This window comes from Rhagoletis zephyria, unplaced genomic scaffold (genome assembly GCF_001687245.7).
Source record: "Rhagoletis zephyria isolate East Lansing unplaced genomic scaffold, Rhagoletis_zephyria_1.1 Rzeph_scaffold_00804, whole genome shotgun sequence".
Taxonomy (NCBI): Eukaryota; Metazoa; Arthropoda; class Insecta; order Diptera; family Tephritidae; genus Rhagoletis; species Rhagoletis zephyria.
In genome coordinates this window covers 89,435-115,025 of record NW_016157888.1, presented here as the reverse complement: position 1 = coordinate 115,025, position 25,591 = coordinate 89,435, and the positions used below count along the sequence as shown (strand labels likewise).

Below are 25,591 nucleotides of genomic sequence, written 5' to 3'. Positions count from 1 at the left end.
AAAAAATAAAGACATCTACAAAAATGTCAAACAAATTTTTAGGGGTCGTTAACAGGGTTTGAGAAAATTTTAATTTTTTTTGAAATCACAAAAATTTTACAAAAAATTTACTTTGACCAGCCATAACTCAACATATTGAAACTTATTTATATAAATATATAACTGGTCATGAACAAAATATTTATAGTTTTTTGCAAGTTTTACAAAAAAAAAATATTTTTTTCAAACCCAGGTAGCGACCGTTAAATTTTTTTTTAAATTTTGAAATTTTCGTGAATGTCTTTATTTTGCACGTGGAACAAAATAAAGGGGTGCCCCATTATTTTGTTATTTTAGGGACCACCCTAATGCATATACATACATAAATACGAAATGCGTCAGCAATAATGATTTTGGTCAGCACACTCACAGCGCATTCTCTTTAGCAACCGTCATTCGGTCGGCATCATTCAAACTACATACATACATACATATTTATGTACATGCATAAATACATAGATGCATTCTTATATACAATTTTGTAATATTCATCTACAGCGCATTGCGAAATGATTTCCTACTGTGCCACTTTATTTAGGGGGCAACCACTGTGTCCGATAACAGCCGGTCGCCAACAAAGTCTCGCGCTCGCGCATTTCACGGCAACTCACTCAGCAGCAGCAGTCAACAAACAAAAAGCAACAGTCAACAGTCAACAATCAAGAGACAAGAGACAAGTTCAGTTGAAACTTTAACATACATACTTGACGGCGACGACGGCTTTTAGCATCGACTTTTTATATGAATGCAATAGTGAGTTCCGCATTAGTTTCTAAAGAAACGTGTAGCCAAGCAATTCAAACGAGTTCTTGAGGCGCAGCTTAAAAGTACAGAATACCATTTTGGTTAAGTTTGGGTACTACAGTGTCGAGACGAGTGGAATTGTGGTGAAAAAAGTGGAATAAAAAAAAACGAAAGCCAAAAAGCAAGTCAACTACATAACTTAAAGCAGTTGCAGAGGAATTCATGTGTGTAAACGACGGCTGGCGTATAGATTTTGTTTTCAATGACAGCACAACAGTGAAACGAAATTACACAAAATTACGCTACGCTTCCATGGCATAATAAACTTAAAAGTGTTTATTTACAGAAAGTGAGAGAAAATTGCTTTGCACATAAGTATAGTTGCGCATTTTTAAGAAAATAAAAAACGTATCTTCTCGCAGAAAAAAAAAAACCTAATACATATTTTATTTGCAATTCTTTCTATGTGACAAAGTGAAATCATTATTTTGCAATTCAACGCAAAAGCTGAAAGTCAAACAAAGCAAACAATTAAGGCGAATTTAATGTGTGGCAAAGCAGAAAATCAGAGCAAAGCATAAATGTAGATAAAAACACAAAGGAGATATGCTCATATGTACAACATATGTATTGATTTAAGAAAACAAAAACAATTAAAAAGTTCTTAATAACCAAAACAAAAGCGAAAAAAAATCGATTACCACCGTGAAAGTGAAAAGCACATCGAAAAACGGCAAAACATATAGAAGCTTAATCGAGCACGTTTAACAATTTAATTTTTTATGCTCCAATAGCCAAGTGTGCACGCGCTTGAAGTACTTACATAAATACATAAGTACTTATTTATGCATACATATATACATACATACATAGCCACATTAAAAATTTTCAACACGCGATTTACGAACCAAAAGCGCAAGTACCTTTGAGCATACTCGTATATACTCGTCCGTATATATCGACTATTTTGCACATAAACGCCATATAGGTACGCTTAACTATCAAAATGTCCAGCATACCAAATATCACAGATGCACAGGAAACTGCCTTGAAGCAGGTGAGTTAATCGATTAATTGGCTAGCCGTAATACGTACTTAGCTGCAAGTAGTTTATTAGCTAAATAGTTTTTACTTAATGACTTTGTACTTGGTGCTTTAAAATTACTATAGCTCGCGCGAGTACTTGGCACATACTTGTGTTCAATGTTACATTTACAACACTTGTTTGGGGCTACATATGTACTGGACAGACCCAGCAGGAAAGCGATTGGTTACAAAATAAGGCATGGGTAGTTGGGGTTAAAATTCGATTTTTGCCTGAATTCGAACATTTTCTAAGCACTCGATTATTCGATTCGAAATTCGGCGAGGTAAATTCGATTTATTCGATTTTTTTCTTATTTCTAACAAATATTTTTTTTATCCAAAATTTAAAAGTTTGTATGTAAAAGTGATAACTCAAACCAAAAGTAATTCGTTTTTTATCTCTATAATCTATTTCTGCCTTGAAACAAAATATAAAGACAGTAGGGCATATTCATAGTCGATATAAAGTCGACTCTAAAGATAGTTGCAGCTTTATTGACAAATATTCCATTGAAACTTATGTCAAAAAGCTGCCACTAACTTTAACGTCAAGTTTTCATAGCCCCAATATATCAATAAATTAAATTAAAGTTAACTGGATTCATTATCCGTGTCGGTTAAGTTGACAGTACCACCAGAAGCGTAAGATTAGAATGGGCTGAAGTCTCTAAAGAAAGAAAAATAATCACTTCAAAATATAGCAAATGTAACACTTTAATTATCTCTTCTTTTCGATGGCGCTATAACCTCTAACTGGTCTCTCAGAGGAGGCCTTTCTCTTCCTCTGTTACCAACAGAGTTTTTTTTCATACATACGAGATGACCAAGCCAGCATAGCCGCTGCATTTAAATTCGCTGCACTATGTTTATGTCGTTGTAAAGCTCATACAGCTCATCGTTCCTTCGTCTGTGGTAAAGGCTCGTAAATCCTCCACAGAAACATTCTCTTGAAACCTCCAAGAGCCGCCCCAACAGAGTCTTTAGTGGTCTATGCTTCTGCGTCATACACCAGCACAGGCATGATGAGGGACTTATAGAGCGTGATTTTTGTACGACGAGAGAGGAGGACTTTACTGCTCAATTGCCTACTCAATCCAAAGTAACAAGAGTGATTCCCTTTTGGATTTTAAGGCTGACATTTTATTGGAGCTATTTCTGGTTCCTAAATAAACGAAGCCGTCTGAGTTTTGTCAATGGTGACGTGAGTGCGAAGACGCTTATGCTCTGACTCTTTGTCTTCTTTATCTAATTCCGATGGTATCGATTTCGTCGCCACACGCCAGCAATTCTACGCTCTTGTAAAAAAAAAGTATACCTGGGCGTTTCAGTTCCGCGGCTCTTATTATCTTTTCCAACATCAGATTATCACACGAAAGCGAGTCACCTTGTCTGAAACCTTGCTTGGTATCAAACGGCTCGGAGATGTCCTTCCCAATTCTGACCTGATGCGGCGTCGCATTTCTGTCGTCAGGCATACGTTCATCTGGCCGTACTCTGCATAAGAGCTGATAGATGCGTCTTATCGACTCCTCGTCGCCATACCTAAATAGCTCAGCGGACGAGCCCATCAGCTACAGGAGCCTTGTTGTTTTTTAGCCGGTGAAACATCGACTGAGAGCCCGGGTTTGTCTTCTCCGCAATTTTCAGCGCTGCTACCATTCAGTAGGGGGGAAAAGTGTCATCTCCATAATTTAAGAACCTTATGGACAACGCTAACTATCGAATCGAAAAATTGTCTCTAACCTCATTTTATGCGAGGAAACTTCTACTCCTACTTTTCCTTCAAGTTTGGAGCCGTTGTATAAAAGTTGATGGCATTAGTGAGAGCATAAAATAGTTCGCACTGGTGGGTTTCCAGATAGGCGCTGGCTTTCCTTGGATAGCCAGATCTCGCAACATCGCATTTAGGTTATATGTGGGTGTGAAGAAAAGGGCTCCTTATACACAATTCTTTGTATCCTTTGCAGACTTCTGAGAGCTGTTGATTTTATGATATAGAGTAAGACTCCGTAGAGTATAATTTGATGGACAATTTCCGTATATATCCAGTATGTCTTCCTCGGAAATAGTCTCCAAAATATGCCTATGGCTTTTTTGCCAAGTGAAAAGTTCCGCTTCGGCTTTTTTAATGCGCTACATTTGCCTTCTTTTTGAGAAAAATAGTCAGGTACCATCTATTTAGACTTCGGGTGCACGTGAAGTGGCACTTTGTTCCGGTTATTAAAGAAAACTTTTTACTTTTTTTGTGTTTATTGATTCTTCCGACAAAAATGGAATAACCCCGAAAACATTACTAAATTTAATTATAGATGTCAAAAATTCATACTAAAATACATCAACATATATTAAAATCCTTGCTTGCATAATATAAACACCCTATATAAATATGTATGTTTATTAGGGCGAGTCAATTTTTGTTTTTTACAATGCGCGCATAGCATAGGAGTATTCTACGTGTAATTCAACGCAAATTTTCCGAAGAAACCATGGGTCTAAACTCGATTTGGAGTTTGCCAAATTGCGAAAATAGGTTTCGAAGGAAAGGTGAAAAATTTTACTGCGGCGCCCTCTGGAGTAAGCTTTAAGAATAAGATAAGTGCAGAAATGGATACCCCATACCAAAAAACCCGTCATGGCATATTTTATATAAATTTAAAGCACTTCTTTAAGACACTACAGCAAAATGCTTCGAAGCCTATTTTCGCAATTTGACAAACTCCAAATTGTTTCACGACCTATGGTTTCTTTGACAAATTTGTTTAGAATTACACTTCGTCGCTATATGCACATAATCGAAAAAATCGAGCACACAAATTGAACCCCCCTAATATACAAGTATATATTTCACAAAGCGCATATTTAGCGATGTTAATGTAGATATTCTTTGTCTTTATTGCTTCGCAAATATAAAGGTATTGCATAATTAATTTAACTTTCATTTTTTTTCATTAAGATGCAGAAAATTAGAAGCCGGCACCGTCTATCGATTTTAAAGAGTTATGCAATTTTAGAGATTATCAATAGGTGAATACATATAAATTATATAGATTATGATGACTTTTAATAGAACTTTTAAAATGAACTGGTTAATTAAAATAGCTAAATATCAAAATTAAGCAGATCACTAAAAACTAGTTGATTGCTTATTTAATTTTCTTTATATTTATTAACACTCTTGGCAGCTTCCTGCTTATTAGGTAGATGATAATAAGCAAAAACTTTAAATGCGATCAATTCGAGGTCACATAATGGATATCAATTATTCCGGTTCTTCGTCTTTAGATGATTTTGATTTTTTAGTATTCTAAATATATACAAACGTTTAATGGAGACATAAATAGTATAATATGCATTGGATAGTTGCCGGAAACAAGTGTTAGGATGATGCATATATACACACGTACATACATACTTATGTAGGTGATATCACAAACAATTCTGGCTATACATATTTATGTATATAACTGGAGATCTCAGCCATTTTAAACCAGCCCATGAACATTTTGTCGCACAAAATTAATCATTGAATGGATAGATAGGATAGATAGGAACATAACTATATTGGCTAAGTCTTCCATACAAAATAAGCTAATAGCTTTATTTTTCTCGTCAAATAAAACACGCCTAATGTAAATAATCGCAAAGCTATTTTAAAGCATTTTTTACTATGGAAATTTTAATAAAAATTAATTCATACCACCTGGTACCACCTATTTTGTATGTAAATGCATATGTATGAATATTGTAATCCATATGTCAAACGTGTGTTATGTGAAAAATCTAGAGAATACGTAAATATTACAAATAGCTTGCATAAAATTAAGGTCCAAAGTACTTTCGCCAACTAATGAATAAGAAATATTGTATTGAGTATATTTTCTTGTTTGTACTCGTCGTTGAATTTTGAACTGTCGTAAGTCACACTGCATGTAAATATAGTATATAGACAAAATCACTTTTCTGAACATCGAAGGAACAGTGAAGTATTACACTATCAAATAAAACTAACGCTCGCATCTTATAGAGCAATCACTTACGAGTATTTAGTTCAATTAAAGTTGAAAATATGTATATATCGCACACCGTGTTCAAAAGAGTCACAACTCAAAATTTGGCATTTTTGAAATTATGCGCTAAAAATATACACAGAGCTTTTATTTATTTTTTAAAAACCTAAGGTAAAGTCGCCCTTGTCCATATGTGATTATCATGTGCTAAGTAATAGTTTTTCGCATTTGCTGACAAACGTATGATTTTGAGCTGTGACTCTTTTGAAGACGGTGCGCCATATGTAGTAATTTTTTGTTACTTAAAGGGTAGGTTTAATTATAAATTCGAATTTATTCAGAAACTATTGCTGGTGAGAAAACCAGCGGTTGTAAAAAATTGTGTAGTCGTGACCAAGCTATACTGAGAAAAAAATATATGATATTTGTTTCGAACATACATGTCTATGGCTGAGTGGAAGATCGACCTATCCCGGCCGTCGGTTCGAAAATGCCCTATCTCAGAAAACTTTTCAAAAACGCCCTACTTCAGAATTTTATTGAAAAACACTCTATCTCAATCTAATCTCTCTAATTTTGTTGAAGAACGCCCTATCTCAGGATTCGGTTCAAAAACGTCCTATCTCAAAAGAAAATACATTGGAAATAAGCTGAGATAGGGCGTTATTCAACCAAATTCTGAGGTAGGGTGTTTTTCAATCAAATTCTGAAGTAGGGCGTTCTTGAAAAGTTTTCTGAGATAGAACGATGTTGAAAAATTTTCTGAGATAGGGCGTTTTCGAAATTGCCGCCAACGGGTAATTTCTTACTTTTCAACAAACTTTTGTTTTAAATAAATAATCTATAATACATAGTCTCGGAAACTACTGAACGGATTTTGACGAGATTTTCTCTAATATACTCTGTATTGACTGTAGAGGGATCTTTTTTTACTTGGAATTTTTATAGGGTTGCCACTTGTAGATATCTAACAATTTAAAAAATTTTTTATTGATTTTTTTCCAGTACAGTTTCGTACTTAAGCGATACTTGATCATACATACGAGTACATATCGATGGCCATCTACAATAGCGACACAATTCAAAATTAGAAAAAATAAATAAATCCTTTATTAAAGTAGATAGTAAGATAGTAAGTATCAATCGAAATGTTTTCGTAAAGCTTTGTTTCTTAGCTTAACTATAGGAGGGTTGCCACCTGTTTATAAAATCATGTTAGGTAAGAGAAATATGTATCACCATATGGATGCCAAACGAAAGGGGTTTCAGAAAGTAGTAGTTTGATAATATTTTGAAGAGGGTTGCCACCTGCTTGAAATGTGGAATATAGTTTACCTATACATAAGTTATATGAAATATCAAAATATGGATGTCAAACGAAGGAGTGTTAAGAAATCTTTACTTTGAACGCTAAGAATATTTGGTGTTGGAAGAGGGTTTTCACCTGTTTAAAAAGTTAAATTCAAATTATTTAATAAGTTAAATTAAATTTTTTTATTTCTGAACTATACTTGGCGGGGTTGCCACGGCGAAGGAGAGTTAACAAGAGTTAAGCATGAAAATACTTTTGAAGAGGGCTGCCACCTGTTTGAAAGGTCTAACTCAATTGACTAATACAAAAAGTATATCAAATATAAAAAATACCGCAGTCAAACGAAATAATGTTAGGAAGTCTTTAGTTTGGACATTTGGAATGTTTGAAGAGGGTTGCCACGTGTTTGAAAAGTTACATTCAAATTATTCAATAAGTTGAATGAATTATTAAAAGATATGTATCAATCGAAATGGGTTTGAAAAGGTTTTATTCCTGACCTTTATTTAGGAGTGTTGACATTTGTTCGAAAAAAATCAATCCAATTCGAATTAGTTCATCAATTTATTGAAATATTTTGGACATTTTAATGCCATGCGGGTTCACCAGTTATTATTATTCCGAGAAGCGTTTTTTATAAATTTCATATGATGTTGATCTTGACTTTAGTGGGACCTGGAACCTCTTGGAATCCATCAAATTAAATAAATAGAAAAATTAAATTCAAAAATAACATATCAAACTCAAACAGAACTCTGTTTAAAAAACTCATATGTATCATGATTTCCGTTAAAGGTACATTAAGTACGAATGTTTCAAATTTATTGCAATTTAAAAAAAAATTAAATTTGTATGCCTTCAAAGAAAAATTTAAAATCAGTAACTAACTTATTTGAGACGGATTAAAACTAAAAAAGGAATTTTCGCGACCTAAGGTAAGTTTTGGATCCTGATGATGAATTCCAAACTCTGAAGACCCAAGAATAAAACACCCAGAATAAAAACAAAGCCGATGCATAAATATTCCTAAAATTCGAATTGGCCTGTATTAGGCACCTTAAAGGGAGTCCTGTGACTGGTAGAAAGGCCAACCCCTGAACTATTTATAGCATTTGCCTATGTACAGTATGAAAGTAAACGTGCAATCGTAAGCTTTTACTCGCAAGTATCTATACAGAAAATATGTGCAACCTATAATCGACATAAGTGATTATTAAGAAAAAACGCCATTACAATTGTAATTCACGCAAACATTTTATACATATATGCCTTTTATTGGCATAATATGTTTAGTATAATAAAAATCAGTAGACTACTTGCATGTATGTATTTTTCGAAGTGATGCATTTAAAATTAAGTTCATTGTTCTTTGTGTGAAATCGTCGAGTGCTTGATGCAAAATGATAAACCTAATTGCGCATTATTTGCACAGTTCGTACGTATGTATTTTTGTGCATTATAACTCTAAGTCTCTACGAGGGAAAAAGTCTGGACTTACATTGTACATAACCACCGGCATCAGGTCTATAATAATCTATTTAGTAGAGATGTGCCGGATAGAGTTTTTGCCGGACAACCGGATTCCGGATACCATGTAAAATATCCGATCCGATATCCGGTAGACGGCCACCCTTAAGACAAAATTACCTGCCTTTTTGAGCTGAAATATCCAATATTTATGTAATTAAGAATGCAAAATTGTTTTCCCTGAAATCTATTAGAAACATAACTTTTCCGTCTGCATCCCTGATTTATCAATTTTTTTTGGTAAATAGAGAATATGCTTCAAACACAAAAGATAAACAACAATGAACGCTGCTAAGAAAAAATACGCGGTTGATGTATTTTCATTAAAAAATTTGATGAAAATCGAACTATAATGCATGCTTACATATTGTCCCGCTTCCCGTATCGTTCCGTAATGCTTCATTGATGCAATACTTTGTGAACCGCGTTTCAAAAAAAACTGGGTTGATAATGAACTAATTCGTTTATATAAATCAGTGAAAGGCCGAACTCTAGTGAAAGCTTCTATTGAAAAGCGAGCTTACCAGGGTACTAGGCATTGCTTTGAGGAAATCGCCAACGGCTCTGATGCTGATTCCAGTTTTTGTAGTAATGTGAATAGCCAAACGGTGGGTGGCGGTAGTCACCATCGGCTCTTTCTGCACTACCGGGAGTTACTAAAGTAGTCACTTGCCTGATTTATGGGCGCCCTCTGTCGTAGTTTTTCCCTATCCTGCTTACGACTGGTTCGACTCTGGTTCGACTCTGCATTACCATGTGCAATACCACGGGTTAATAGAGTAGCTACTTACCTAGGAGTCGGTGCAGTACCGGTTCAAAAGTACCGATTGACTCCAGCAGTACTGGAGGGACTGCTCAGCTGCCGCTCTTCGTATATGTACGTGCGAAACACACATGTGCTCAGAGAGCGCTCAGTGAGCCATGGTCTGCCGACCACTGGTCTAAGCCATCTTTGGCCAAGTGGTCAGATGTCTCAATGAACCCAAGGTAGGTTTTTAGCTAGTTACGTAACTATATGTATAATAAATTGGACAATGCACACTGCGGCGAAGAATATCCTGGCAGCCCAAGAACTATCAGCTTCCCTAAATATGATTATGCCGATCCGGTGCATCCGGTGCTTCAAAACACTCTTAAGCCTTAAGGTGATCATCCTTTTGGTTTCGGATATCCGGCTAATATTCGTTCATTTTGTTATCTTCCGGATTTTTTAGTAAGATATTCGAATATCCGAATAAAACTCCCAGCCCTAATAAGTATTTAGTCTTGTGCACAAGTGGCTTCGGGCTCACCTCATTCTGAATCACACTACACAAATGGAAAGCAATCGAATGCCGATAGTAGTTAGTGAGAATTCCAATATTACGGCAAGTCGGTACTCAGTGTTGCTGTATTAATTCAACACCTCGACTCGGCAGGCAGTGGCGAACATCTGAGCGGACTTCTGCCAAGAATATAGTTTTCGAAAGAAGCCACCAGCTGTTTGGAGTGGCAAGTTAAGGTAGAACCACTTTTAAAGACCTATTTTATTTTTTGCAACTTTTTGAATTTTATAGTAAAAAAAATTTTGATATAAAAAACTTAATATATTACACTTAATTTTATGCACAATACAATCCATTTACAGCAATTACAATATTTATAACAGTAATAAAAATTCACTCTGAAATAAAAGACTCATTATTTCTGCGATTAAGGAGAATATTTAACAAAGTACCTACTAAGATTGAATGTATTCGTTATTTTGTAATTTTTAATGCGTAATAAACGCCACGGCTTAAAAACTACTTATTAACTGGTAAATGCGAGCGAGCTTTAATTTTGCGCTTACATCTCTAAGAATCGCCTATGGTAGGGTTTCATTTAGATTACATTTTAGTAATTTTATTAATAAACTTCAATAACGCGAAATCTCTTCACGCGGCTGAACCTCATATATATGTATAAGAATGTACATACATACATAGGCCCTAAGTTTATGTACGGTCATAAGTAAATAAAATTGAATTTTTTATGGCCACAATAGTATAAGTTATCAAGTTTCTTGTCTTTATTACATTATACAATGACTTCAGTTGCAATTCAATTGTGCACTACTTAGACATTTATTTCTTTCCATTTTTTTTTCAATTCTTTTGCTTGGTTATAGCAAGACACAAACATACATACATACAAGCTACCCGTACATATACAAAAACATACTTTGCATATAAAGAAGCTTTAATTTACACTTTGTATTCTGCATTCGCTTTGGTTTTTGCCAAGTCGTTCTTGAAGCAGACATAGTGGAAGTATTTAGTATCGCTTAAATTGACGTTTACGGTGTGAATTTAATTTTATTCCAAGACCAACCGGTTTTCTAAGTAGATTTCCTTAGCGCAATAATAAAATATATTGTTGCTTCTTTTTGCTTTGAGAATATTTCATTGTGTTTTGTTGTTGCTGAAGTCTGCAATTAAGTTAGTAGCACAGGGTTTAACTTCAAATTATTTACTCGTATCTCGAAAGTATATAATCATAAATCTGATAAATTTGGTATACTTAAACATAATTAAAGTTGAAGTTCAATGGCGTTAACACGTCAATGTTAATCATTTTTCTCTTGTAGTATATTTTTTTTGGCGTTCTAATAAAGGCCGCTGTAGCTGAGTGGTTAGAGGTACGTACTAACACTCCGTAGTATCTGGATTCCATCGTTGGCCCCATTCTAATACTTATAGGGAATTTACATGAGGCGATTCTTCAGGCGATTTTTAGTTGAAAGCAACAATCGCCTGGTGTAAACAGGCTTTCAACTAATCGCTTACAATGAAGTTGGTCGGCGCCCTACTTTCGTTCAACTTTTGGTTCAACTAATCGCCTGTAAAAGTTGAATCATGTAAATTCCCTATTACCCATCAGCTCTCAGTTCTTATTACCCGCACGTACCACCCTAATGTCAGTAAATTAACAGACCATTTCTGGCTAAGATAGTAAAAAGTCTTTTGTAAGATAAATGAAAAGCAAATGGCAAGATGGTTCGAAAGTTTTTTGTTATTCTAGCACAAAAGTCTTAGAAAAAAAGCTCTATGATTTACCACTCGTGGTGAAGAGCTATTTTGAGAGAAATCATTTGTATATCAATGACCGAGTGAATAAAGCACAGGCGAGCCATTCGAGAGATCCGAGTTCGAGTCCTCAGTCAGCGCATTTTTTGATTCATTGTTTTTTTTTTTTATTTTTCGGTTTTATTGTTTTAACAACAAAAATTTATATATATGTTTTTTTTTAATTTCATTTGATTTGGGAATATTATTATTATTTTTTTTTAATTTTATTTTTTATTGTATTTTTTCTTAATTTTTTTTATTTTCTTTAATGTTCAGATGATATTGTTAAAAAAGTAAGATTTTCTTAAAATTCATTTAATTTTTAGGAACTTATTTTATTTTTTCTTTTACAAATTAGTTTTTTTTTTAGTATAATTTTCTTTTAATTTTTAGACATTGTTTTCTAAAATAGAAAAATATTTTTTTTAATGTCAATAAATTTTTTTTATTTATTTTATTAAATTATTTATTTTATTTTTTTTTCTTTTTTTTTATTTTATTTTTTTTTTCTAACTTATTTTTTAGATTTTATTGTTTTAAGAAGACATTTTTTTATTTCATTTCATTTTTAAAAATTATTTGTATTTATTTGTATTGATCTTTCAATTAGTCTTTCGTAAGACAGTAAAGAGCTTTCATGATAGTTGCCAGAATTGGCAATTATCTTACGAAAGAGTTTGTCTTTCGAAAGACAGTGGTGGGTTGAAAACAGTTGCCAGAATTGTCTTGTTAAGCTCACCAAAAAGCATTAAACTTTTGGTAAGGAAGTGTTTGGATTATTCCAGTAGTTTTTTGCCGAATATACTAGACGGCACCGAAAAATCTGAAAAATTCTGAAATTGCCTTGCAAAAATACTTTATACTCAGGGGTGTACGGCGAATTTTACTGTTTTCTTGTAAGGTGGTACGTTCTAATGTACATACATGTTTAAATTTAAAATTGCTTAATAAATAATTGAGCCGAAAAGTGCGAAAATGGGTTTTTTGTGTTACATGTTGATAACTTCAAAGTTTAAGAAAATTTGGGAACCAGTTTTGCAAACTTCTCAACCAGTCCCACGATCTATTCCTACTGGGTCACTTAAATGTGCATGTTTTTAATTTGCTACAACGTATAATCTAGTGATTAAATTAAATCGCACTTTAATTAATAATTATATTATCATCGAAGAAACGTTTGAATATAAGGGGCAGTTTTCATGTGAGTGCAAAGGTACACATATGTAAAGGTGACGTAAATACCTACGTTTAAATTCGAAAAACTTTAATCATATAAACATATAAGAAAGTCCGGCCCAGCTGTCAAACTTTAACAAATTCGCAGGAAGCTGAATTCCCCAACAATCTCCCCTCTCTACGATAATGCAAAGAGGCCGCTCATCGAGCTTTTATTTTTCCCATAGGAATAACACGTAAGAAAATGAGTTCTTCGAGCACTGGTAAGGAAAACAAAACAATGGGTAAACATGTAATTCCTTCTTATCCAAACGTATGTATGTACTTAGTTACGCATATTTGCCCGTTTTTTTCTGGTACTCGTAAGAGGCGATCGCGTAGTTATGTCTATCTGATAAATCCAGCTAAACTTTTTTTATTTTAATAAGTATAACCATACGCAAATCATTGGCCTTGAACTCCAATTGTGTGAGTGTATTACCTAAATTCAACTTCCGGCTCAATTATTTTGGCTATGCACTATGGGCTTAATGCCTGTTTTCCTGGCTAAAACTAAGTTTTTAGAGGTGCTAACATCAGCATTTTTCTTGTTGCTATATTTTGGACAATACTTATTGGCTGTAAAACAGAGGAAAGGTAACTTTGCTTTTTATAAGCAAGTAAACAATCAGCAGCCTTATTTGTGTACAATTGAAAATCGACTGAGCGTGGGATGTACAGTGTAAATTTTATTTGCTGCTATAAAAATATTAGAAAACGTTCTTTAAAAAAGTTGATATGGAGACTAAAGTCACGAGTGAGAAGATATTAAAATTGTGTGATAACAAAATATTGCGATTTTGTTTTGGTGATAAAATTTCACTTTTTTTGCTATCTAATAAATTAATAAATTTTGCTTAAATTTTAACTGTACATATGTATAAGCCTAGAAAATGTTGGCTAGGTTTGGCTGCGATACAGGATGCAAGTTAAGAAATTCGGACTTGTCAGGCTTGCAATTGATGGATTAATATAATCTGGTAACATTTTTCAAAAATTGCCATTGTACAAATGGTTTTTATAACTTGGCGGCATTTTTTTTTTCTTTAATACGAATTCTTAAAAAAATGCATTTAAACTTTTTCAATAAAACTAAAAAGCGACCCTTTCGGTGGTCGTCAAGGGTTAAACTTTTCTTCTACAAAAACGTGGGAGTTCAAATGCCAATAAAAAAAATCATTTTTTAAACCCTATATTGTAAAGCGATATTTATTTTTAACAAAAAAAATTGGTAAAATTTCCCACAGTGCAACGGTTATATGTATTCGAAACTACTTACATACATACATACCATACAAAACATAATTAAAATTTTGTATTCTAAACACATTTGCTATTTTAATGAGCGGATATGGGAAGTTAAAAGCAAAATTATTAAAAAAATGTAAAGCAATTTGTTTATTGAAATTTCAAATGCACGCCGCTGGTCATAAGTAGTACGAGTATGTGTGTATGTATTTAACAAATTGTGGTATAGTGTTTTCAACCAAGTAAACTGAACTTAATTATATGCTTACATACATTTTTTGCGCGATGTTACACCCAATTGTTTGTATACTCACCTTCTCCGCCCAAAGTGAGTGTGCGTTTTTAGCCGGCACAACAATCACATCGAAATACTAAGTGCACTGCGACTAAATAATAGTTGAAAATTAAGCACAAACAACTCCATCGTGGCTAAATTTAAGCCATGTTGAAGGTCAAAAATGCATTTTTTCCTAGAAAAAAACATACATACATTCGGTTTTCGTACGCACAAGTCTTGAAAGTTTTAACAGTATTTAATAGCCTACCATCAATGTCAGGGGCAGAGCTTAATAATGTATACAGTGGTGTTCACGTAAATAGCGCACAAACACAAAATGTTATACTTGATAAATATTTTAGTTAATTTTTTTTAATATAGTTCATTCTATAATATAAACTTCATACGGAGATAATTCAAAGTTTAAAATTATTTGCAAAATTCACGAAAATTAAAAAAATTTCAAAAAAAAAAACTCATTCAAATTTTTATATTTTTGTTCAGAAGTTTTAGAAATTTTTTGGGTATGAAGCTTTGTGGCCTATTAAATTTGAGTATAATAATGTGCAAGCTTGGAGCAGCTAAAAATATCCGTTGATTCTATATTTTTTTTTTTGCTTACGGTGTTATGCATTTTCCCGCATATAAAAAAATTTTAGAACATACCTACATACTAGGAATGTTAATTCGGGATCCCGGCCTTATTTAGGTCCCGAAAATCCCGTGATTTTCGGGATTGATAATTTGCACTGATGGCAATAATAGAATATCTTTTGCTTGACCAGTATTGCCTATATTTCTTTTTTTTATTTAATAATTTTTTATAAATGTCTAGCTCATTATACATATAACACTGTTCGATAGTAAATTCTGCACACAAAAATCAATACTAGAGTTCACTCTTTCATGCGAAGCTGTGTGCGTTTGAGCGAAAGTGCGAAAATCGGCAGTTTTTTACAACAAACATATGGCACGGTGCCATCGTTTCGCACAAACGCACAGCAACGCAACAAAACAAACGCTAATTTTTACCTTTCGCATTTTCGTATCAGATAGTGAACTGCCTTAATGTATTTGCGAAACCATGGGCCAAATATAGTAAAATTGCTTTTTTTAGTTTTTTACTCTGACGTCAGTAATCCAAAAATGATTTAAAAAATTCAGTGAAATGAGCTTAGAGAAAAAGTATGGATATCAAATTAAAAAGGAAATTCTGTAGAATTTAATCAGATTCAATGTTTTGGTGCATAAGGACTGGTAAGTATTGAAAATGTTCTTTTAAAATTTTTAACCTTCAAAATTCGCTTTTTGAAAAAATTATAATTTCGTCCTTCCAACTTCATCAGCTTAAAAAATTACCTATTCGTGCTTGTGAATCCAAAAAAAATTTAATTTTTTGAATTCTAAAGAAACTTTCTCTTTCATTTAGTACCCAAATTTTTATTCTACATTGCATTGAATTTTTTAAATCATTTTTGGTGTCAAACATGTCTTTGAAATTACAAAGTCCTTTAAAATAAATCCTGACATCGGAAAGAAAAAATAAAAGCGCCACACAGTGCCACCTAAGTGGGCAAAAATCGAAAAATTCGTTGTCTGCAATGTGAACTTGTATTTTCGTAAAGGTAATTTATCCACTAAAAAGAATTAAATAGAAATTTCCCTATAACATGAATTATATGCCGCCAGGAAGCCATTAAAGTCGCCAAAGTTTTTACTAAGAATATTAATAAGAATAAATACATAAAAAGACATTCTTTGAAATTAAATGTTGGTTTTACGTTTCTTATTTTCATATGGATAGTAGAGAGCTACGGTATTAAATATTTTGGAACAAAATTGAACACAGGTTGTCCCTGCGGTATTCCAGAAAAACAATTTTTTTTTATCAAAATTTCCAAAAATGTTAAATTTTAATGGAATGAATAAAAAATATATGTAAAAATATATATTTTTTTGTTACTTTATTAAATAGCACGGGTTTTTAGCATTCGAAAGAAGAATTAAAATCCTGCTAATGCATAAAATTATACATATGGTGGTATGTGTGTATGTACATTAGGGTGGTCCAAAAAGGCATGTTTCCCCCACAAAGTCGGAATTTTTATACTCTCACCGAAAAAATATGCCCTTAAGTTTTCCATGTATTTTATATGGGGGAAAAAAACCACTTTTCGTAGAAATGGTATAGAAAAGTTAAAAATCAATATTTTTCTCCCAGAAAACTCTGTTTATCTGCAGGAGATTCCCAAAAATAATAGCCAATTGTTTAACCATTTTTTCATCGCAACTATAATTTATAGGTCCACCAAAAGCCCACAAAACCCCGAAAAATGCAATGGGGCGACCAATAAAAAATCGTTGGTATTAAAAAATGTTTAAATAAAATGTTTAAATGTTGAAAGTCTCCTGAAGAGAACCAGAGTTTTCTGAACGAAAAATATGGATTTGCAAGAATTCTATACCATTTCAACGAAAAAATTTATTTTCCCCGTATAAAAATACATGGAAAACTTTGAGCGCTTTGAGCGACCTCTAAATATTTTTTGATTTCAAAATAAAAAAAAATAGGTGTATACTTTTTTGGATATAGAACCATCCTAGCGGGTGAGAGCATTACAATTCCGACTTCACTGTTTTTGGACCACCCTAATGTACATATGTATGTCTGTTTGAATGATCTTAAACCAGTTATGACAACTTATTATTTTAAAACACAATTCTTTGTATTTAGTTTTTTTTTTACTTCCAAGGCCGAAGCGATAAATCAACTCGATTGTTAAAATTTAGTATACATACATACATATGTGTATGCATGTATATATTTTTGCACAATGTTTTTGCGTAATCAAGTGCAGAGCTCCACACTTGCTTATCAAGTATTCTAATGTTGCTAAAAAGTTTCGCTGATTTTTGAAAATTTTTTTGCGCTGACAATGACACTAATTTTATTCCATTCGAATACAAATAGTATCTATGTATGTACTAGGGATGTTAATTTTTTTGCTTTTTACGATCCCGGGATTTTCGAGATGTCATTATCACAATCCCGGGATCCGGGGATTAGTCCCGGGATTTAGAGATAACTTTCAACGAAAAAAATTTGCTTCTATCTCTCTTAACATAAAATAAATAATAAATAAATGGGTGTGAAACCGACTTTTTTATTTAAAGTGGCGCCACAGTGCTTCCCTTCCATATGAAATGTGGGCAAAAATAGAATTATGGACGGATTTAAATGAAAATTCGCTTCTTAGTAAAATTGAGGACGGTAAATTCAAAAATGCAATTTGTTTTTGGACAACTTTCATACTTTCACTGTAAATCCAGTTTGAAGCTGAAAATTTGGGTTCTTGTGGCATTTATATACATAGGTGTGTACATATACTTCGTTCTATTTTCAAAAGTGAGGTGTCAAATGACAGGGCTTGGCCTGTAGACGTGCAACAAAGTTTTATTTTTTTTAACGGATTGCCACCTGTTACTAATTTTATTAAAATTATTTAATAAGTTCAATGAACTAGATATTATAATACGGGCATCAATTGAAATGGTTTTGAAAATGATTTACTTTTCAACGACAGGTAGAAGGCTGGCCACATGTTTAAAAAGTCAAATTCACTTTAACAAATGGCATAAGGTAACTCAAATATGTATATCAATATAGGTATAAGACAAAAGAAAAAATTGGACATATTAATCAAGAAATAAGTGAAGAGTAAAAACATTCCTGAGTTAATTTAAGAGTCCATTAATTTAAAAGGAATGTAATCAGAACAAATCACTGCTTGACATTGCATGTATTTGTAATAAAATAACAAATACGATGTCGTTAGCCGTTGGTTTGACACAATTATTATTTTAGTTTAACTTAGTTTGACTTTACAAACAGGTGGCAACCATCTTCGTAATATTTACAAGCTAAAACCTTCTTAAATCTCTCTCATTTGACTCCCATATGGTGATGATAACTATCTATTTCAATAACCTAATTCCTTTAATTCCAATAGAATTTGATTTCTTCAACAGGTGGCAATCCTCTACATGTAGTTAAGAATTAAACCCATACACATTTCGGTTGATACCCATCTCTTGATAATTCATTTAACTTATTAAAACATTTGAATCCATTTTTTAACAGGTGGCAACTCTTAAAAAAAAAATGTACCTCTATTGTCTACAGGTCAAGCTTTTTAATCAGGCACTTCATTTTTGAAAATAATACGAATCGTGCATGGTTTTATGCATTAGCATGTATTTAAATATCTTTTCACAACTAAGTGACTAAGTACGATCTCCACGCGACCATTTCGCAAGTCTTCATAGCACAACAACAGTCAAGTAAATATTTGCCAAGCTTTCTCCCAGCGGTACATTGTACGTCTCTAATAATTATCAACACATTTGCCTAAGCTTAATAATCGAGCACGATTGAGGCAACTTGAGTCCCGAAAAGATTTACTTTAATTAAATATTTACAAAATTAGTAGTTAGCTGTTGTTTATTGAAAAAAGGTTAGTATTATTCTTATCAGAGCGTTATAATTTGACATGGGGATTATTTTTCTGACACATTATATTGCGTAGAGGGTATCGGTTTCAGACATATACATACATTTCAACATAACTTGGAAAGTTAATAAGACATGATAAAAGTTCTGAATATACAACTAAATGCTTTGTCCTTTACAACGATGTATTACACAGGGCAACACTGATTTTGGTACGGCAAATGTAAAAGCTGTTTTTGATAGGCTTTTCTGTGCTGAATACGAACCCGTAACCCGAACCCCATTAGGCCCAGATTTTGAGAGAAACCAGGTCAACTTGTCAAAAAATCGTGTTTTTTGCAATATTGAGAAGCTTTGGCAAAGAAAGAATTTTTTTTTCCATTTTTATTGACCTGTGTTATTTATAGAAACGGATATAAAATCAAAAAGTTATAGAAAAAATCTATTTATAAAAATTTCACAAGGTGCCGAAAAAAAATTTACTCTCCTGCCATACATATGTACTTTCATAGCACTGTAGGGAAAATTGCAAGTTTTGAAATTACAACAAAAAAAAACGCTGAAACATGTGAACTCAACTTCTAGTCGTGGATTACGAAACCCTATTTGGTTTTTTAGATTAGGTAATTTTTGCAAGATATTTTGATTTTTGTGAAAAAACAACAACAAAGTTTAACATGGAAAAAATTAACAGATTTTTTGTAAATTTTTTTCATTTGCACATATTAAAGTCTGTTCTTAAAAAAAAAACTCAAGCTGCAAACGAAGAAAATCGATGAATAAATAAAAAAATGTGTAATATTTTCCATGTTAAAGTTTGAATTTTTTTCATTCGTAATGCAAACTTAAAATGAAAATATCATAGGAAAATAGCCAGATCTAGAAAAACGTTTTTTTATGTTTCGTCGTTTTTTTGTGTCATTTTAGCGTTCCTACAGTGAAATGTGTGTTCAAAATCGCTTGGAAGAAATACGGTCTAATGTAAATATATACGTTTTTTAAAAGTAAATATTTTTACCGAATTTTCACGCCTACAATCGATTTTTTTTTTTTAACTGAATTAATTTTGGGTGTAGGGTGCTTCAGTTGGCGAAAAATTCCTCATACATACATATGTATTGTTATTGTGCTAATTTTTGTATATAAAGAATCTAATTGATTAATTTACTGATTACTTTACATATTTCTCGTTACAGTTTCGCAAAAGCGTTTCCGATGTTCTCAACGATACACATGATGATTACTTTCTACTACGTTGGCTGCGTGGTATGACAAGCTTCCTAATTCATTCATTGCAAAAGCATCCTTTTCACAATAGTTTACATTTTTGTTTTCCTTTTTCACATTTAGCACGCAAATGGAATCCAGAGGCGGCCGAGCATATGTTACGAGCGGTGAGATAATATTTTACTTTTTTTTAATATTCGCAAATGCGGCAACCCGCACCATCAGAAATGAGGGAGTACACATGCGGGATCCGCGAGAAATCGATAAATAAGTGTACCCGCGGAAAATTTGATTTCTTTTCTTGAGCTTCCTTTCAGATGCTAAATTTCGAATATATTCTCATAGCTCTGATTCTATTAGAGGCACACATTCAGCTCTGGTGTAAGAGTATCTTATATAGAATATATATTATTTTAACACCATTTTCAAATATCAAACGGTAAAAAGGTTACGCTGAAAAACAGGAAAACTTAGTTAAATTTGAATAATCCAGAATCACTGATGTTTAAGCTAGTTTCAAAAGTCCCTGAGATATGCCTATATATGCAATAAAATAAGGTCGAATTTAAAAGATGAAACTTTAAAGACTTTATCATTCTTTCGGAAGTATTATCAAAAAAGTCAACCCAATTAAAAATAAATACGTAAGTCTTCTAAATCAACTCTTTTTTTACATATCAATTTTGAATATAACTTTTTAGAGGAAATAATATGATTTTTTTCAGTCCCACAAATCTTGCGAATCTGCGGGATTGATCACCTCGATCGCACAGGCTTGCGGGATTGGCTTCTCTAGTTGTGTCTGCAACATTTTAAAAAATACACAAAATACCCTATATTTTTTAACAACAGGGTTTAGTTTATAAAATTTATTAAGGAAAATTAAATGAAAACTCTAAATCTTAAAAATTTTTTTCAGTTATAAAACAGCAACATTTCAAAATGGTCAAACCAGAAATCATAGATCGTGAAGGAAAAATAAATATAAAATATACATTTCCTTTAATAAATTGTATTTCCACATTTGAAGTACAATTGATAAATAACCTTTGAAATTGATTTGAGAGATAACCATATTCTCAAATGGGGATCAAACTCCCCTTTTTTATTGAGAAAGCTGCAATTTTCAAATCAATATGAAATCATTTTCAAACGTTTGACATTTGAGAAAGGCTTTAAATTCAAATCATTCTCAAATGTATATCAAACTCAATTGTTTGCTGGGAATTCCAGTGTTATTTCGCAAAATAACGACCACTACAACCTACATATGTATGTACATACATACATAATTCTTTACAGAGTTTGAAGACACGAGCCACGTGGAATGTGGACAACTTGGAGAAATGGGATGCGCCACGTGCTCTCAGGGAATATATGCCGTACGGATTGATTGGTTACGATAACGAGGGATCGCCAAGTAGGTGCAGCTATTCGATTAATTATATTTTGGTAACTTTTATTATTTCAACATTTTCGCAGTTATTGTTTGTCCATTCTACAAATTCGATATTTGGGGTATGCTACACTGTGTCACACGTTTCGACTTCCAACGTTACTTGGTCTTACTATTGGAACGTTTTATGCAAGCTGGATATGAACAGAGCAAAACATATGGACCACAAGCTCGACAATTGGTAGTCTTTTTCGATATGGCTGATTCCAATTTGAAGCAATATGCATGGCGGCCAGCGGCCGAGTGTGTTCTATCAACGGTCAAAGAGTACGAGAGCAATTATCCTGAGTTGCTAAAAATGTGCTATATTGTCAATGGTACCATCGATGTGCATACATACTTCTTTCAACGAGACCTAATGTTTATGTTTTTTTTTTTTGTTTTTTACCTTTTACAGCACCCAAACTCTTCTCGGTTGCTTTCAACTTTGTGAAAAAGTTCCTGGACGAATACACAATGAGCAAAATCAAAATCTATAAAAATGGCTGCGATAAATGGAAGGAGCCCTTATTCTCCCATGTGAATCCTGATATATTTCCAAAATGTTTTGGTGGAAATTATGTCGACGAGAATGGAGATCCAGAATGCAAATCGAAGGTTAGTTGGTATTGATGGATTTACTTTTGAAGCCATCACACGGCCCAAGAATGCGCAATTTACTTTTGAATTGCTCAACGTCCTTTCATAAAGTCGTATTAGTTATGCGGTAACACCAAAATTCAGACATTGCGGCTTCCAGGTAACTTGGCTGTCGTGCTGTCGAAAGCGGCTTTGAAATCGGCGCAGAGATTGTCAGTCCTCGAATCGTCACATACGATATCGTACTATTCGTCACGTAAAAATACATTTTTCGGATCATGACATACGTGAACGTACTCTTTGTCCCATTCAGCTTATACTGCCTGACGTATCACGTAATTTTCTTTTGTATCGTTTTCGATCCGTGAACGGATGTGACGATTCGAGCCCAGCTTATTTTTTATGCTTCAAGTTATTATGTTTCCGGCCAAAGCGAAGTCAATCAGTCTCAGTCGGTTATCAGACCTTTTATCGTAGAGACCGAATTTTCCGACGATCAACCACACAGAGGCTTCCATTGCATTACTTCAGTCTTCCTTTGCTCTTATGCGGACGTCAACCGACCGCCAAAGGCACCTTGCCCATTAAGGGCCCAAACGTTTTAGGTGCATGCCCTCAAATAATTTCTCTGAAAATGTTAACATGGGTCGTTGTCAAAAGTAGAAAGTCTCATCCGAATCTTGTATCCATTGGAAGTTTGTTTTACGTAACAGATCGGTCACAACCCCTGCGCACAAGCCGCCGCCAAGATGGACGTCCGCTTGCAGCTGCATCTTCTCGTGAATAGACGATGCACACTTTAATGGACTGTTATGCCGAATGCGTGGGAATCATCCCACTAAATTTCTAAATTTCACAGTGGTCTAAGGCTTTACACGGATTGGTTATGGCATCTCACCGCTGCCGATAGAGTAAGAATTGAGTATTGTCGAGCTATGCAGTTCTATAAACTCGACCTAAAATTTTTAGATTTAAATCTCCCTCTCCTTTTACCGGGTTTACCCACCAGATGAAGACCATCGAAATATTTTACTTTATCCACTTTTCATCGACTTTTTGCACGATCCACTTAGTTACCAGACAAAAATGGGTTCGTTATCCATCGTATAGTTGCACTGCAGTTAAGAAAGGTATCTTTGTGACTAGGACTTAATAATGCCTATTACAGTATCCGACGGATGCCTTCCGCACGTATCTAATCCGATTCGCACTGTCATAACAAGTGAGTGTGAAGGATTAGGTTCGTGCGAGGGCCATCCTTCAGACCAGAATTGGCATGTATCCTACGGATGTCATTCGCATGAATCTAATCCTTCACACTCGCTTGTTATGATAGTGCGATTCGGATAAGATCCGTGCGGATGGCATCCGTCGGATACCGTAATAGGCAACAATAACACGCTTGTGTGCATATGAACGCAGATGCTCCGCTGGAAAGACAAGGACGCCAGTGGAAGGTAGTTCGGTAAGCTTGTACTTTGTTTGATAGGCACCTGGAGTAGATTTTAGGTTCAGCCCACACCAACAAAAGTTTGAAGGTCCAAAAAAAGATAGAGTAGTTGACCTATTCAAAAAAATAAAACTTCATGATAAATGCAGTTTGTAATGCTTTGTGAATATACTTAGTAATAAACACACTTTTGCTTTTACTCCCCTTGTTCTAAAACCGTTTGTCGATTTGGGGCCCGAGACCTCTAAGAAGTTTCGCTAGTTCTTCGTACCAAATTTCCTGGGGTCCCTATGCGCTCGTGGCCACGCTATTGTTGTTAGTCCAATGGTGCCGAGCCGAAAGATGTTTTCACTTAAGCGTCATCGTCCATATCCATTGCATTTAAATAGAAATCTACAAATCTACATACATATGTACATACATATATCATTCACACCTTTCCTTTCAGATCATTTGGGCTGGTAAAATTCCTCAAGATATGTTTGTAGAACACGGCAGTGGCAGTGATGACAACGATAAAGACTATAACGAGACGACAATAAGTAAGGGTAACAAGCTCAAGCTGGACTTTCATGTGACCGAAACGAAACAAGAAAACCTAATGCTATCGTGGGACTTTCGCACATTCGACTATGACATCAAATTCGGTATATACAGCATTGACAAGACGACCGGGGAAAAACGCAGCGAAGTGGCGCTTGGTACCGTCTATTCCAATGAAATGGACGAGGTGGGCTTCATCACCACAAGAGCCAATACGACATGTAAGTTAACATGGCTCAGTCGGCTTAAAGGGCTGCAGAGCTTATAGAAAAGCGTATACATATGTACATAACTAAAGCAAACCCCTAATTTTTTCCCACATACCCATACATATTTAGATACGGTGGTTTTCGACAACTCACACAGCTATTTGCGCAGCAAACGTTTACGTTATTGTGTGAATCTGATCTCTGAAATTGATGATATTACAGAGCTCTCGGCGCAAGTACAACATACTGATATAGTAGAAAAAAATGGCGATTAAGGCGTTTTACTTACTTAAAAGGGCAAGCAATATGATCAAAGGATCGATGTGAATGTGATAAGCAGAAGTTGAATGCTACCAAACCAAATATTCAAACGGATTCCACGCACTGTTTATCGAGTCATTATACACTACTGTATGAATTATTGAAAGCCAAACAAGAAACTTAAATATATGTACATAGGTAACGATATGTACCTTAATATAGAAGAGCTCTAATTCATTTTCTCTTTTGAACGTCAGCTCTGCGCAAAAGTCGGTAGATTACTCACTTACAAAACTTAATCGAATTTAAAATCAATTACTACATCAAAAAATTAGTTTCTATGTTAATTGAAAACCAGTTCAATGAAGAAAATTACATCTGAACCACTTTTGTGGGTATAAATACTCTGTAAAGAACTAAAAATGTTAGATAGAGCCTTTTTATATTAAGGTAACGATAATAAACTTGCATTTTATTTGCTAAGAGAAACCCTCCTGTTAAAATAATTACAATTGATTGTAGCAATTTATAAAAATATACTTGTACATGTGAAAAAATAAAGAAATATAAAATCAAGCAAGAACAAAGGCAACAATAAATATAAAATATGGACATACTTACGACAGGTTTTCGGGAAATAATTGGGCTCAATGCAACAATATTTGTGTGTATACATGTATATTTAATACACAGATGTGATCCTTTTATTAATACAATCATCTAAACTTAGCGCTTTAATTTTGCGCATAATGACAAAAAAAAAAACTTTATACACATATGTATCAGCTTTTGATATATTTAGGCAATTTCAA

At 33.7% G+C, this 25,591-nt stretch overlaps 1 protein-coding gene across 2 annotated transcripts; it reads left to right on the top strand.

Annotated features, from left to right (window-relative positions):
• Nucleotides 1-611: 611 nt before the first annotated feature.
• LOC108361612 (SEC14-like protein 2) lies at nt 612-25,167 on the top strand. Of its 2 annotated transcripts, XM_017614262.1 has the most exons (10): nt 612-792; nt 1,130-1,132; nt 1,259-1,840; nt 20,251-20,320; nt 20,405-20,448; nt 21,584-21,701; nt 21,764-22,054; nt 22,135-22,334; nt 24,215-24,530; nt 24,648-25,167. In XM_017614262.1, the coding sequence occupies exons 3-10, from the start codon at nt 1,790-1,792 to the stop codon at nt 24,791-24,793; spliced, it is 1,236 nt and encodes a 411-aa protein (XP_017469751.1). In that variant the 5' UTR covers nt 612-792; nt 1,130-1,132; nt 1,259-1,789; the 3' UTR covers nt 24,794-25,167. The 2 variants fall into 2 exon arrangements, with proteins under 2 accessions (XP_017469751.1, XP_017469750.1); XM_017614261.1 differs by lacking the exon at nt 1,130-1,132.
• Nucleotides 25,168-25,591: the final 424 nt, after the last annotated feature.

Coding starts and splice junctions, on each gene's coding strand:
- LOC108361612 (XM_017614261.1), top strand. CDS start 1,790: ATGTCCAGCATACCAAATATCACAGATGCACAGGAAACTGCCTTGAAG. Junction 20,321..20,404: donor TCTACTACGTTGGCTGCGTG/GTATGACAAGCT, acceptor TTTCACATTTAG/CACGCAAATGGAATCCAGAG. Junction 20,449..21,583: donor CCGAGCATATGTTACGAGCG/GTGAGATAATAT, acceptor AATTCTTTACAG/AGTTTGAAGACACGAGCCAC.